General features: G+C 40.5%; 1 protein-coding gene across 3 annotated transcripts in view; it reads right to left on the bottom strand.

Moving 5' to 3' along the window:
- The window catches only part of SLC17A8 (solute carrier family 17 member 8), a 54,652-nt gene that overhangs the window by 8,717 nt on the left and 29,245 nt on the right, over positions 1–16,690 (bottom strand). For all 3 annotated transcript variants that reach the window (XM_006193335.3, XM_032493556.1, XM_032493557.1), the window contains 7 exons: positions 14,129–14,247; positions 12,211–12,325; positions 10,714–10,801; positions 6,754–6,840; positions 6,253–6,392; positions 5,971–6,120; positions 4,868–5,000 (listed from right to left, as the gene is read on the bottom strand). In XM_006193335.3, coding sequence (XP_006193397.1) covers positions 4,868–5,000; positions 5,971–6,120; positions 6,253–6,392; positions 6,754–6,840; positions 10,714–10,801; positions 12,211–12,325; positions 14,129–14,247 — 832 coding nt within the window. The remainder of the gene's footprint in view (positions 1–4,867; positions 5,001–5,970; positions 6,121–6,252; positions 6,393–6,753; positions 6,841–10,713; positions 10,802–12,210; positions 12,326–14,128; positions 14,248–16,690) is intronic.

Consider the following 16,690-nt stretch of genomic DNA (forward strand, 5'->3'; position numbering starts at 1 on the left):
TTGCATAAGTTATGGTCTCTCACAGAAAAAGAAAATGACAACACTCTAATATTTATTGCCTAAAATGACCAGAAAGCTGTAGTGAGTATCTGAAACAAAAAGCAGAGCCTCACCACTTGTAAAGCATAAGGCAAACTCTTCCCTTTCAGAAGTTCACCACAAATCTGAGCGGTTGCCCCTTTGCTTAAAACCCTTGTCAACAGATCCACATGATCAGTACAGAGTTGTACAGTAAATCCCCCCTGCTGTTCCAGTTCCATCTTCTGCCACCCTCACCTCCCTGCTCACCACCTGTAGCCCACAGAAAGGCCTCTGTTGTCACACAGCTCTATCAGCTATTTCCTAATCACAACACTGTTTTGTACCCACAATGTATGTTCACAGGCTGTTCCTTCACCTGTGATACTCTTCTCCCACGACTTCTCTTTTCTGGAGAAATCTCACTATCCTTTAAAGTCCAGTTTAGATATTGCTTTCTCTAGGAAGATTTCCTGACAACCCTGCCCCTCACCCATCAGTGAAGTTGGCATCTTTCTTTTTCATTGCCTTGTAATTTTCCATTTGTGTTTCTGCCTTCCACACAAAACTGGGATATTATCTGGGGAAGGTACCTGGTATCTAGCACAGAGCCTGGCTAGTATGTAGTGGGCACTTGATAAATGATGCTTGATGAATTGATATAAAGGAAAGAAAGGAAACCAAGATAATTAAGTTGAACTACAAGCTAAAGCACTTTTTGTAAACCTTGGTAAGTTAATTACCTTTCTGAGTCCATTTCTTCAAAACTGTCATAGAAATAGGGCAAGAAGCAATAATTGTTTTAGATAGTCATCTAAAGATCAATGAAATTATGGGTGCAGAGATGCTTTTTAAACTATGGGCTATATACCATTGCTCCTTGTTATTAATTTTGTTTTGACAATTTAAATTATACATAGGGAAAAATTGCTAGTGTTTTGTATACTGTTTGTGTTTTAGAAGGGGTCCGTCTTAACAAGGCACATGGCTGAAACTGAAGTAGAATAAAGACGTTGCATGAAGAAGAAAATTTACAAGTGATACATTAGTTCATCTATTAAAATAAAAATCTTTGCCAAATAGTAGATTTTCAAAGAAAGAAAAAAAAATTTAAGAGCCTAAATGGGTCCATCTACAGTGAAAATGCTACAGATAGGACTGTATGCTTCAGGCACCAAAGGATAAAATTTGAATTTCAGGGGTTATTAAGAGATCCTGGAAAGTGAACCTATTCGGAGCTGAGAAGAGAAACAGAACTAGGATGGAAAGGCCTGAGAAATATTTTTCATTTCATATTGAAACAACCTGAAGTTCACATAGGCAACATATTAAGCCAGACTAGACTTTCAGACTTTGGTCATACTTTCTGTGTATATAGAGGGAGGAACAAGATTTGATGTCTTTGAGGACTCTGGAAATGTGCCCTGATTTAGAATGAACTAGAATAGCATCATGTCTTAAGGTGATCTGTTTTCTTTAAATGATTCTAGCAGCAATACCTCTTGCCTATGGAAAGAAAAGAAGGAGGTGGCAGACTCCAAGAAATGTGTGATCTTTCTCAGATGATAAATGTCTTCTATATTTCAACTTAGAAAATAGGAAAAACTAAAATTCTCTAGAAAATCATGCAAGTGCTTCATTGTATACAAGTCAATCTGGCTTATTCAGTGATGACATAAAACTCTGTCTTTACCTCTATAGCATCTCTGTGTTTAAGCAAAATGGGACAAGCATGGTCATTGGTTTTAAATTCTCTATGTAGATCTCACTGGTTCTACTGCATCAAAGTATTAAATGACATGAATAGACATGTGAAGAGGTTTTTTTTGTTTTTGTTTTTTAAGATGGGGGTAGTGACTGGGGCATTCTGGTTTCTAAAAAAAAATAATATATATTTATTCTCAGTGAGCACTCTGTTAGCACTTAAAAACCTTTGAGCGTTACCACCACCACCCACCACCCAAACTACCAATTATGAAGAAACAATGGCAAAGGTGATTGGGGCAAAATTCAATATGAACAAGACATTCCTATAAAAATGTAGTTAGGGTCTTCAAGGCATCTGTTTTTAGAGGAGGTTTTACAAGTAGAGTTTAAACCCAGAATTTTCTTTCAAGTTCTAGGTTTAGAGGTTGCATATTTTTGGTCATAGGAAATATGATTGAGTAGCAGATATTTATTGAATGCCTCCTTTGGAAAACTTCTGTTTTGTCAATGTCTTGAAGACAAGAGAATAAAAAGGCATTAACATATCTCATCAAGAACCCTCTATATGTTGGACCTATGCTAGGTGCATTTATACATTGTCTCATTTAACCCTTATCTGAGGTAAATATTATTATCCATAATTTAAAGAAGAAGAAAGTAAGTCATAGAATTTAGAAATCCATCCACTCTCTCCACTGCCATTGACTTGACTTTGGTTCAGTCTACCATCTTCTCTTGACAGAATGATGGAAATAGCCTCTTATCTGATCTCCCTTCTTTTACTCTTGTGTTCTACGCTCTACTATTTAGATTTGAAAACATAAATCAGATCATGTCCCTTTTCCTCCTTTAAACCTTTGATTTGCTCCCCAGTTCATTTCAAATAAAATCCAAGCTCTGCATATATCTGTCTATAAGGCCTCCCATGATCTGGCCCCAGCTGTGTATTCTGATCCTGTCTGTCCATCTCACTCACTAAGCTCCAACCATCCCGAACTTACTTCCTTCTGTTCTCTAACACACCACACTCATGCCCACCTCAGGGCCATTGCACATGAGATTCCCACCGTCTGAAACACTTTCCTGCAAGAGCTGTAAAAAGGAAGTAGATGATAAGTTGCCAACCAAGTGTATGGATAGGAAGGAGCAATCACTGGAGGTTGATGTAGCCTTAACAAAACACAGAAAAAAAGACTTGAGCTGATGCAGTAGGATGTGTGGGCAGGACTGTGGTGAAAGGTGATGGTGAGCAGAACTCACGGTAAAGGGAAAGAGAGTTAGCAAAGTCAGAGACAGAAAGATATACTCAGGGCCTGGTACGGAGAGCTATTCAGCTGGAGCAGAATCTGATAATTAGAGGAGTGGTACTTTGGCTACTATATAAGTTTCTGTGGTAATAACAAATTACCACAAACTTAGTGACTTAAAACAATCAAATTTATTATTGTACAGTGCTAGAGGTCAGAAGTCTACAGAGCTAAAATCTGGGTGTCAGCAGAGCCTCATTTCTTTTGGAGGCTCTGGGGAAACTCTTTTCTTGCTTTTTGAGCTTCTAGAGTCTGCTTGCATTCCTTGGCTTGTGGCTGCATCACTTTGACCTTTTCCTCTGCTGTCACCTCTCCATCTCTGACTCTGACCCTCCTGCCTCCTCTACAAGGCCTGTTGTAATTATATTAAGCACACACAGATAACCCAAAACAACCTCTCCATCTCAAGATCTTTAATCGAATCACATGTGCTAAGTTCCTTCTGCTGTGTAGGGAAGGAAATACATTAATAAATTCTGGGAATTAGGAGACAGACATTTTTGAGGGGGCTGTTATTCTGCCTCCCTCAGCTACTTTAGGGAAGATCCTGAATGCAGTGCTCCAGAAGCCCATCAGAGAGCAAGCCCACACCCGCCAACCCTCAGTTTCCTACAGAAAAATTCAAGACAAGCGTAGGTCCCCAGATCCTTGCTTGGGACCAGCAATCAAACTGCTGGGAGACCAGATGCTGACAGATTATTCCCAGTCTCTCTGATCAGATTTCACTCCTGAGATGCTGTGGGATCAGATCATGCTGCTCTTGTGTTCCTCCATATGACCTTCACTTCTAAAGGGCCCTGGCCCATCTAATCTAGAGTCACAGTGCCCCCATTCCCACTTCTAAACTTAGGATCCCAGTTATGACCTTCAGCCCACAGGTGACGCTGTCCTCTGCCTCTCACCTGCCACCCTGACCCCCAGTCCCTTTTGCCACAGTGACTGAAGCATCCGCCCTGAGCGCAGACAGAAACCTGGGGTCTTGCACAGGATATGCCACTTGAGCAAGTCACTTTACCCCAGTTTCATCACTGTAACTTGGGTTTAATAATAGGACTTGCTCCACAGTTACGTAGTTATGAGGATTACATAAAATAATACGTGTAAAGAACTTAGTATCAGGCACAGAAAGCATTCAATAAATGCCCGTTTTAAAAGTCACACAAAAGAGATAAGGAGACAGTGTAGGGTTTTAAAAAGGTGAGCAGTTGTAAGCATTGTAGGGGTTCATGATTACTTTTACCTACCGCTTTTGGAAAATCACCCAACTTCCATTTTGTCTTTGCAAAATCAAAACATCAAACAGAAACTTAATAAAACAAGAAAGAGGATGGAGTGTGTGTGTGTGTGTGTGTGTGTGCGTGTGTACACACCCCATACACAAGCATATGTGGGGTGGGAAAAAGACTATTCAGAAAAAATACTTATGTTTCTTACCAAAACGTGTGTACATGTAGAAAGGGAAGAAGGAGATAAAGGAATAACTATAAAAGTAAAGGATTATGAATGTGGAAGGATGTATGGAAAAGATAAATAAACAGGTATGTGACAGGAAATTGTGCTGCTTCGGCTTAAGAGCGGATGAAAGAAGGGTTTCTGCAGCTGCCAGTGTGCACTGATGTATCAACTAAGTTGTCACATCTCAGGATGCGCAGGTCCAGGCTGGATGACCACTAGGCAGGGGTGTGATGGACACTCAGGTATCTGCTGGGGGAGGGGCTGAGGGGCTTGTAGGAGCCTTCCCAGGGATTAGACATAATCTCCAAAATATGGTCTGCAGTTCAGCTTCATCTCATTCTGCAAAAGCTGCTTGAGCCACCCATGAAATTCCACAGTACCTCCACAGTTCATGATTTTTCTGACAGCGGTTGTGGTCAAAATTTTTCTGCTCCTTAAATAATCAGCCAATTGTCCTCCGATGGGCACAATGATTGTCATTACCATGTGTGGGACTGCTGACAAGAGACCCACCTGGCAGGAGAAGAAACAGTCAGCTATTTTTAGCTACTTCTGAGAGCTATATTTCCCTAATTCCCTGTCCCCACCATCTCTACCACACCATCCCCACCACCAAGTTTAATCATCTAACTATAAGAGATCAAGATCAGCCTGAATTTTGTAATAAATCAACAGTGAATGAATGAATGGTTTTAAGGATAGACCTAACTGGCTCCTCCACCAGACTGGAAGCTCCTTGAGGGCAGGGATGACTTTTATTTCTTACAGAACCCCCAGCACCCAGCATAGTGCCTGGTACATGGTAGTCAGACACTCAGCACAGAGTGAGCTCTCTGATGGCATCACTATGACTTGGCTCTTCCATGGTCACTTTTACCTACAGCTGTGCAGACATGTATCTTTACTAGGCTGCCATTCTTTCCCTAGTGGGAAAGAGGCTTAATTCTTTCACAATGAGAGTTTACATTTTGCCATCCACACTCTTCCTCCCTGAAACAAAGACAACCTAATTGTAATGCCTGGAGACACTGAAAAAGGTTCTTTCCAAATCATACAAAGCACTGGTCGTTACTGCTATAATCATCATTATGGACAGAGGAGTGACCTGCAAAATGAGCTTTAAAGTTCTTACTGTTCCCCTCTGAATAATTTATAGGAAGAAAAAACCTCTCACTCTTAAATCTTTTGATCCTTGCCTACTATGCTGTCCTTGAATCAGTTTCAAAAACACTTTTGAGATGGGGTAGAACATAAATCTTTAAAAACAGCTTAATACAGTTCTGATCCTTACTAAGAAGAAATTAAATAGCTACATATATTGTGCAGAGAATGTATAACTTGTCTGGGCTCCAGTGTATTAGGTGTCACAGAATAGGTGTTATGAATTATGATCAGTAATTTCATTATTTTATCATGCAAAGATTTCCTCAGTAGAAGCAGGAGATTTAAAGTTCAAGAACATTTGAAGCCTCTGTGTGTTTACCTTACTTATTGCAAACCCAAAGACCTCTTCAAAATAAGCAGGTTGACTTATTAACAGCAAATAAAAGGTCCAGCTTCTGCAAAAATTTGCCACAATGATTGCATAAACTGGCAACGATGTGAAAAATCTTCTCCATGGTGTATTAAATTTCTGGAGAGTAAAAATACCATGAGATTTTCAGTGAATATACTGACATATCATTTTTCTTGAAAGGAGAACATAATCACTGAGAGAAATATTCATAGAAAAGAGGCAAGTCTTCATCTATCCGTGTCTACTTACACTGAGGCTAGCCAAGTTGGCTCCTTCTCCTATACTTGTTTCTATATAGGTCCTCTCCTCACAGGATATTGTTGGATGAGCCGCTGGGCACTCATAGGCCTGCAACAGCCAAAACATGTACCAAATAACCCCAAACATACCTGCAGTTAAAAAACAAAAGGCTTGATGATAGGATCTCATTTTCTTCCATCTCTAAATTTTTCAAATTTCAAAGTATTCTCAAACGGCACTATGTTCAGCTACAAGAAAGTATTTGGTTGATTTTCCTATTGTTGTTGTTATTAACTGGTATTTAAAGAAAGATAATGTTCTGCTCATTCAGACATTCAACTTTAATATAAACATTAAATGAATCATAGTTAGACAAGTATTTCATTTATATGATAAACTTGCCTTAATAATCTCGCTTTTCCTACAATAAACTCCTAGCCAATCCCTTTATGCAGTAAAATACCTTCTCTTCGAGTCACCCAGGGGAACTCATGAAATCAAATCACTCACCATAAATATAAAAGACAGAGGCCCATCCAATGTACTGTACCAACACCCCGGCCAGCGGCATGGCGATCACGGCCCCTGCATACGAACCTAGAATAAGACAAGGTTGAGGGAAACTTCTCAGTCGTCATGCAAGCCCTCCCAGTTAGAGTTCACGTGGTCGAGCTGAGGATGATCAAACTGAGCTCGAGTCAGAGTCAAAAACTCCCACTGTGCCTTAAAACAGGACTTCCAGAGAGAAAGGTCACCCGAATATCCTGTAACTTCATCCCAATACCATGGAGGGATTAGACAAAGATGGCCGAGCCACCACCATTTGGAATAGCATGAGAGAATGGAAAGAAAAGATGAGAAAAATCTAAGAGAACTTTGAAAAGTTCAATGAAGCACAATATTGGATGCTGAAGACAGAAAGAGAAGGGACATGTGGACCTGCTTCTCAGAGCTCACAGTTCGGAAGGATTATCTCCTAGGTCTTTCTGTATCTTTAAAAGATTTTTTTCTTCCAGTTTTATTGAGATATAATTCACCTAGGTCTTTTAATGAGGGACTTCAAACTATTAAAGGATCATGCATTAAAGAGTGTCGATTTAAAAAATATCAGGAAACAGTTAAATTCAGGATGGCAGGATGATCAGGATAGCAGCTGTCTCCATCCACCTCCTGAATGGGAACATTTTTTAGTTCATTCCTTACTTTGTAAATCCCTATCTTCGTAAATACTTACCTATGTGTGGATGTTTATCATGTCTAGACAAGATAATGAGGACTAGAAGCAGTGACCTTGCCCCCACTATCTCCTGCAGCTCCATGATATCTGCTAGGGAAACACGAGCCCTGTGAACTCCCAATAAATATTAACCGAGCCAAAAAAATTACTTTCTGAAATTCCCCCTGGGTAGAAATGAAACAACTCTTGCTTCAGAAAAAAGGAGCAGCAAAAGGAAATTCTGTATCCTGGAATCCAATGCCAAGAAGACCTTCAGCAAACGTGAGCTTGGGGATCTTCCAGACAAAGAGATTAAATCCTGGCTTTCCAACTGGGGCCTGACTGGCTATGAAAGGCCCAACTTGGAATCCCAAATCTGAACGTGATGACACCTGAGGAAGTCTCTCAGTCTCTCCAGATCACTTCCCTCAGATAGAAGATAGGAGTGATAGCTGTATTTCACAGGGTTGTTTTGAGGATCAAACAAACCATGTACGTGAAGACGTGTTGTAAGCTATAATTAGTGCTGCACAAACACCAACTATTACTGCTACTGTCATGTACAGAATGACAGAGCACTTTTTTTTTAACCTCAGACTTCCTCAAACCAATAAGGCAAGCATTCTGGGACATAGCATTTAGAAAGAAGAGCTGCAGGCTTGATTCCTCTGTGGGTGTGGAGAACGTGGTCTTCTCTCCTGGACCAAACACCCTGGGAGTGAAAGATGGGGGCTCCAGTTTACATAAAGCAAAGAAATGTCCAGTGCAGGGAGGGTCAGGGGACAACCATCAACAGCTAAGAAGCCCTGGGTGCTTTCTGTGTGCCCAGTACTGTGCTGAGTATTCTGGACTCGCGATTCTATGCAACCCTCTTTTCAATCTGATGATGTTGGTACCAGTATCATCCCCATTTTATAAGGGGGAAACCAAGGATGGGAAAGAGGAAGTAAATTGCCTGAGGTCACACAGGTATGAGTCACAGGAACCCAAGCTGGTAGGAATCCAAAGCCTTTATCCTTAACTCTTTAATAATTCAGTCCTACCTCCTCCACTAAAAAATGCCCAATAACTTGAAATTTTACAGCTTGAAACTGTCCTTCCTCCCTGTCTACTAGGAGAACTCTTCCTCATCCTTCCAGACACGCTAAATGTAATCTCCTGTCACACCCACAGCCCCTGAGCATACCCCAGTAGGGCTCGCCACCACACTGCCCTGCGGAGCTGACCGCACCTGGACCCTCTGTATGTTCACCACGGGGGACAGAGGAGGCCCTCCAATGTGTGTTGAATGGTGTGGAAGGGGGGCAGTAGCTGAATTGGAGGTAGGAGGGTCCCCAGCTCTGTCCTCACTAGCCGTGAGAATTTATGTCTTTTTTTCCTCCCAGAGCCTCAGTTAGTTTCCTCCACTATAAAACAATGGGTGTGACTAGATATTTCCTAAAGTCCCTACCAACTCTAATATTTTTTAAGTGTAAGAACCAATTAGTCCAGGCCTGGGTTTCCGTCTAATGACATTTTCACTTGACTGTTCTTTGAAACCAAGGCCACACCTTAGCTCGGAAGTGTAATAAAGACTATGACCTTGATCGGGTAACTTTCCTTGAGAGTCAAACTATTTCTCAAATCAGCCCTTTTAAGGCTATAAAAACACTAAGAATGGGGAGTGGCTGCTAGTTGTTCTTGTTCTGCTGGCAAATCAAAATGAAAGCCCTTATAAAATAAATCATCCAAAGAAAATAAGGTCAAAGAGTTGACAATTCACAAGGTCGGCTGAAACAGAATCTTATATTCTTCTAGAGTTGGTATGAGATCAGTAGTGGAGGCAGAGATGATCTTGAACTGCAAATGAGAGGACAGAAATGGTTTCTAAGGACAAGAGAGACTAAAGATGTAAAGACATCTCAGCTGTGCCTGCAGTTCCAAACTAGGCACAAAATAGGCACGTGGGTGAATATTTCACATCAAATCCCCAAGGATGCTTTGTTATTGTTGTTGTTATTACTTAAGGATGTAAAAAGAGAGCGAAAGGGAGAAATAAATAAAAGTATTCAGAGAAAGAAAACCTCCTCTTTGGCTAAGAAATACAGATTAGCTTGTGTTAGGAAAAGCATGCTAGCTTGAAAAACCAGACCTAAATTCTGATCCTAATTCTATGTGGGCCCCATTGTGCCTTTTGTTACCTAAAGCACTTTTGTCTTCCTAGGTCCCTTTCTTCATTAAAAAAAAAAAAAAATTGAAAATATATTCACACTTGTGTTGGTGGTGCCAGCGTGTGCTATCTTCGCGCAGCTGTTGATCAGCACCCAGGTAGGCCCTACCAAACACTGATCACTCTCAGAGATATACAGCAGGGACAGTCCCAACAGCGTGGCTTAGAGTGAGGCAACCTTAGCAAGGTGAAGTTTAGAGACCCAAGAACTGAGTCCAATCACTACTTAAGGGCCACTAATTTTCTTCCAGGTAAGATGGATGGTGTCCACTTCATTTTTATCTGGAAGGTAATTAATTAAAAGGCCTCCATGACAATGTACACATTGTAGTGTGTAGTGAGGAAAGTGCTGAATTGAGAATCAGGTGGTCTGGCTCCAGTTCCATGACTTAGGAGCTATGTGACCCTGGGAAAGTCAATGGATTTTTGTTTCAGTTCAATGAAACTAAACTTCAAACTTTAGTTTTAGTTTCTTCATTTGTAAGAAGTGGAGTGGGGGTCTTAATGGTCCCTTCTACTTTTGACGTTGGAAAATATCATCTCTTAGCTAAACTTACAACCAATTCCAACCCCTTCTTTCTTACCTTTCTCTATTAAAGATGTTAGAAAGGCTAGGCACTTGCTTTCCAAGCGTCCTTTGCAGTTAGTATAGTATATATGACACAATTAGGACCAAGGAAATAGAAAAGAAATGGGTTTGGGAAAGCTTTTGCTTTCCTAACAAAAGAAACTAATGTGGTTAGAACACCCACCCTCACTTCTTCCTGCCTTTAATGTGGACTTAATGCCTGGAGCTGTGGCAGCCATTCTGTGAACATGAGGAGCAAGCATGAGAGTAAGAAGTTATCACTTTGAGAACAGTGGACTAGAAAGTCAGAACATGCATAGGCCCTGGACAGATCACAGAGCAGCAGGACCAACACTAGCAACCACTCATCTTTGGACTTCTGTTATGTGAAAAAAAAATAGACTCTATTTAGTAGGGTCTTCACTTGAAGTCAAAAGCAGTCCTAAATGAAACTTACTATGATTCTAATACACTTACCACAAAAAGAGGTGGTGGCCAGTCGGCTTCTCTCCAAAGGTGGCGCCCACTTACTCCACATCCCATGGCAAGCTGGGTAGGTCACACCCTGGCAAAACCATTGAAAATAGATTATTTGACTTGACTCCAGTTTCTCTTTGTGTTTAAAATAAGGATTCTGCTTCTTTAACACTACAATATAAAAGCCTAGTTCATAGATATTAAATGACGTGTGTGCCATCTTCACTTGTAGTACAAATTCTGAAATTCAAATTCTAGTTCAAATGGGGAATGGGGAAGGCAATCTTTATATTTTATATTATGATAGAATTTCAATGTGGGAATTGACTTCCACAATCACCTGGTCCATCCCCTCATTTCAAGGTACAGAACCTGAGGCTCAGAGCCATTCAGTGATTAGACTCTAGTCTTTAAGGCTGCTAACAATTTGTTCTTGCTACCATATCAGTGTTTTCCAAAGTGTGGTACAGGTCCCTCTAGTGGGACTAGAGTTGGATATGAGGTGCTACAACAACCTATATTTTAAATTTAATTGTTAAGTGTCTATTCTAATATGCTCTAGAAAAAACTATCACTAGCACATCAAACCCATGATTTCAAAGATATTGTGGCTTATGGTGAGGTTTTTTTTCTGTTTTGTGTGTGTGTGTGTGTATGTAAGTGAATTGATCTAGGGAAACCATATATTAATAATAGTACAAATCGTACGTGGATATGACAAAAGTAACAAACGTAGAAATGACTGAGTTTTCTCTGCATCATGTGTTGGCACACTGGGGCCTGATTTGACCCACCATCTGTTTTTGTACAACCCTCGAGCAAATAACAGTTTCTACATTTCTAACTGGTGAGGAAAAAATGGAAAGAAGTAGAGTATTTCATGGCATGTAGAAATCATGTGAAATTCACATTTCAGCTCCCTTAACGTTTTAATGGAATGTAGCCAGGCCTGTATATATGCATATCCTTCCTGGCTGCTTTTGTCCTAAAACAGCAGAGTTGAGTAGCTGCAACTGAAACTCTATGGTCAGCAAAGTTCAAAAAATTTACCTTCTAACTCTGTATCAGACGACTGCTTTCCTCAAGTTAAGCCTCTATGTAAGATTATACCCTTGGAAATTTACATATTTATTAATAAATCCATGTAAATTGTTTTAGTGGAAAGAGCCCTTACTATGTGAACTGTAGTTTTTGGGCTTCAGTTTCAAAATTTATTAAATGAAAGGGGTTGGATCAGATTATCTCTAAGATCACTCTTGACTCATCTGAAATTCTGTACTCTATGCAATAGTCCTTTATTGTGTTTAAGTTTGAAATCACACAAGGCATTTTAATCAAAGTATTCATAATTGTAATCATAAGTAGGGGGAGGTGCTTAGCAGGACAAGGTGGAAGACACGAAAACTGAGTAAAGGGGGTTTTCTTCAAAAGCTGAAATTTCTAAAAGACCATGCTGTCTCTAGCAATATCAAATCTATTAAGAAAAGAATCTCCTACCTCTACTAGACCTTGCAAAATTCTGACACACATGACACAGCCATAATGCACTCTGGCTGCAGAAGGAATGAACATGTTCAAGGTTGATGTTAAGAAGATGGCGGCTCCGAAGACCCTGAAGGAACCAAAATACTGTGTTACTGGACAGGCTGCTGATAGATGTGTCACCTTAGTTAAACATCAGTTCATGGAAGATCACTATGGAAATTAACAGAAAGAGAAATAGATGTTGTGTTAAGGTCTGGTATGTTCCAAGCTAGATTGTTGAGCTGCTTTGATTCCTCAGCTCCAGTCCCTGGACCAACTGTAGGAAGGTTTTTGGCAGTACAGGGATGTCCTGCCTGGATGAGACCCTGAAGCTGGAGATTAATTGCATGAGGTGAGCTTGCTAGAGACCCACCATCCTTCGGGGTCCCACCCAGCTATTCCAGTCTGACCATTACCTTGTGATGTCTATACACTCGAGTTGTGTCTCTTGCTTCCCACTTCTATTCTCCCTTTACCAGCTGGGGATACTGACTATTTGAGAAGCATGCTGTGTCCTGGGACCAGCCAAGCACAAGACAGGCTGTGTGCCTGTCTTAGCCCCCAGCTGTGCCTACAGTGCCACGTGCCTTCTCCCTGCCTGGACAGGAGTGTCCTGGGGGAAAAGAGCAGGCAGCATTTTCTTCCTTTCTCACACATGGTAATGATGCTTCAGCCCTTCTCACATGCTGGAACATTATACTATGTGTTATTTCTTTTTAGGGCAGAAGTGTAAGCAGTAACTCCAGAGACCATAAAAACCAATATTTTATCACTTTTTAAAAAGAATACAACAGGTAAGTGACAATAAATAAAGGACACAAATTAGACAAAAAATAAGTAAATATGAGTTGTGCTTGTACTTGTTTAAATCTCATGGAGGTAACTTTCACACTTCTTGGTCCTTGACCCATAAAACAAAATATATTTTATGTTGCAACCCAACACATACTTATATACACAAATGGAACCAAAACAAGTTTCAAAAAACAGTATACTTATGTGTGCAATGAGCTAAGGTATGTTCTATTCTATCTTATTCTATGTGATTATCTTTTCTTCTGTTTCTCTCTTTCTCTTTGTTTTAGAAAATGCTCATCGGTAAATCACTATATTGATTTCATTGCCATCTAATGAGTTGTGTTTTAGAGTTTGAAAAACCCTGCTATATAAAATATACACTTTACAAAATCCATACATATAAAGTCAATTACAATTAGAAGAGACCTGGAATTAGTTAGTACACTCCTTGTCCGGTACATATACACCCTACATCTCCCCCAAGTGGCCATCCCCTTCTGCTTGAATACCTCTAGTGACAGAGAACTCACTGCTCCTTGAGGCAGCTCATTTTGTCTTGGACACTTTTAATTGCTCCAGCACCTACTAGAAAATCTCAAAGGGATTAAAGATAGTCTCTAGCAATGTAGAGGTAAGCCCTTACTACTCATAGGACAAAACCTGCATGGTTTAGGATGATATTAACATAGCACACAGGATGACAGAATGTCACTGGTCAGAGCACACTCAAACAGTCTAATCCATGCTTCATTTCACAGATGAGGCCCATAGAAAAAAAGGAAGTAGCTCAGTGGAGGTCCCCAAGTGAGTTACTTAGGGCCCAGGAACAGTTTCTCCTTGACTCAGAGCCAACTGATCTTTTTACTACACAATCACTTTAAAAAAAGGCAAGATAAATGAGACTAGACAAAAAAGTAAATAAAAGAGACTCTTAAGAACAGGATCATATAAGACCAATGAAATCACATGTTTAGGAATGGCTTCTATGTTTCATTCTGTACCCCTGCACAGAGAGCCAATTATGCAGATTTTATAAAAGTACAAGGTCATGTTATGATCTGTGCAGCACTCATGTTCTATCAATTTCTCTTACCTGTTAGCAGCAAACTTATTTGAAAAGAAACCACCTGGAATCTGTGTCACAATATAACCCCAGAAAAAGGATCCATGGATAAGGCCCACCGTCTCTGGATCCCAGTTAAATTGTGCTGTCTGAAAATGAGAAATCAGATAAAGTTGTGTTTGTAAGAAAGCAATTGACCGCCACTGTTCACCTATGAGCCTGCATAATAACCCCACAAGGTCTTTCTTTCTCTCCTTTACTCAACGCATATTTATAGAGCACCTCTTGTGTGCTGGGGATATATGACACAACAAAGTCCCTGCTGTCACTGAATTCACCTTCTAGTAAGAGAAAGGAGAGATTATGTACAAATTATATATATATATATATCTCAAATGATGATTAGTGTTAGGAAGAAAATAAAACAATTTGTGAAAAAAACAAAAAATAAATTCTAGGATTACTAGGTTATTTACTAGTTTATTCAGACACCAGTTTAGCGAGAGCAGGAAGGGAATGAGAGCCTTAAGCCTGTCATTTCTTAATGAGGATGATAAAACCTATTCTACCTACCCATAGGATGCCTGGGGACAAACAGCATGACTATTTCCAGTAGGTTATTCCTCTGCTTAGAGATTTTGCATTTAACACATTAGGATAGTGCCTGGAACATTGTGTAGACTCTGTAAACAGGAGCAGCCATTGTTGTTATGATGATAACAATGGCAGCAAAATGCCCTTAGGCCATGGAAAACGTGATTCCCGGGGGCTGGAGTGCCTTCCCTCCTGTTCTTCCCCAGGCAAGGAAACTCATCCTTTTCGGACTCCTTACAAATGTCCTTTCCTCTGAGAAGCTCGCCAACTGCCCTGAAATGAAATGGTGACTTTTCCCTGCACTTGTCCCACAGACCTCTGTGTGCCCATTTCCCACACTGGGTAGCAATAACTCTAAGGTGGCAGCCATGTCCTTTTGACTTTATAGCCTCAGTACCTAAAACAAATGCCTGGAACAGAGAAGGTGCAGGTAAAGATTTGCCAAATGAATGAATAAATGAATGGCTTTGTAAAGCACTGATATCAAAACCCAAGGTGTTTCCATTATGAAGTAAGGATACTTACTTGTTAACATACTGCATCTTATAAACTTTAATCACAGTTTATTTTCCCATTACAAATTGTTATGTATTTATTTGCTCATTTATTCAACATGCACGTGATGCCTCCTCTGTGCCAGTATAAATACAGACTCAAACAAGAAATGTCTTTGCCTTCTAGGAGATCACAATCCAGGTAACAGTGAACTGCGCTCTGTACTATGGTTCCCATTTTTCAGATTAGGAAGTTGAAGCTCAACAGTGAAATGGAACTAACAATCACTAATTCAAAACAGATCACCAAATTTTTATTTCATGCTACTGTGTGCAACACATTGTTCCAGGCAGTGAGCAGTAATTACAGTCTCCACAAAGATGCCAGTGGGGATGTCAAAAAGTAACCAAGTACACACCGTGTTAGATGGCGATCAGTGATGAGGAAAAAAATTAAGTAGGGAAGGGGCAGGAAGTGTTTAGTAGGGGTGAAGTAGGGTGAAATTTCAGATAAAGTAGCCAGGAAAGGCTTCACTGAGGAGGTGATTTTTGAGTAAAGTTCTGAAGGAAGGAAGGGAGTAAGTCATGCCATTCATTATTTGAAAAGAAAGCTTTCCAGGCAGAGAAATAGCAAGTGCAGAGGCCCTGAGGTAAGGATGTACCTTTGAGGAACAGCAGGATGTCAGTACAGTTGAAGGGTAACGTGTGAGGGAGAGGACAAAGGCATTAAGAGAGGTTCAAATGATGAAGGGCTCTTTAAGGCATCATAAGGACCTTGGTGTTTACTCAGAGTTGGAGAGATGGAGAGCAGAAGAGGATCCATTTTAAGGCACTTTCCATATATTTCCTCCTCTAATCTTTACAACACCTAGAGGGGACGGTGCTTCTGTCCTTTTGGGAAATGATACATGAAGAACACTTGCGCCTGCCAAGAACTGACTTTCATTATCACTTGAGCCCCGTTAGAATCATAGTGACCCACCTGTGCGTTCATGAACCACCACTATAAGCCAAGCACTGTGTCAGGTACTGTATTAGGCTGAAAAAATGGCCCCCAAAAGATACACAAACAAAATCCCCAGAAAGTATGACTGCTGCCTTATTTAGAAAAAGGTTTTTGCTGATGTGATAAAGTCAAGGATCTTGAGAAGAGCTATCCTGGATTATCCAGCTGGGCCCTAAATCCAATGACAAGCCTCCTTATAAGAGAAAGGCAGGGCGAGATTTGAGACATAAGAGGAGAAGATGCACAGAGAGGAGGAGGCCACATGAAGACAGAGGAAGAAATTGGATTTCTGCTGCCACAGCCACGGAATGCATGGAGCCACCAGAAGCTGGAAAAGGCGAGGAAGATTTCTCCCCTAAAGCCTTTGGAGGGAGTGTGGCCTTGCTAGGTGTCCTCGATTTTGGACTTCAGGTCTCCAGAACTGTGAGAGTCTAAGTCGCTGATGTTTTAAGCCAACATGTTGTTGGTAATTTTTGTTACAGCAGGCTTCAGAAACTA

Source organism: Camelus ferus, chromosome 12, assembly GCF_009834535.1.
Source record: "Camelus ferus isolate YT-003-E chromosome 12, BCGSAC_Cfer_1.0, whole genome shotgun sequence".
NCBI classification, from domain to species: Eukaryota; Metazoa; Chordata; class Mammalia; order Artiodactyla; family Camelidae; genus Camelus; species Camelus ferus.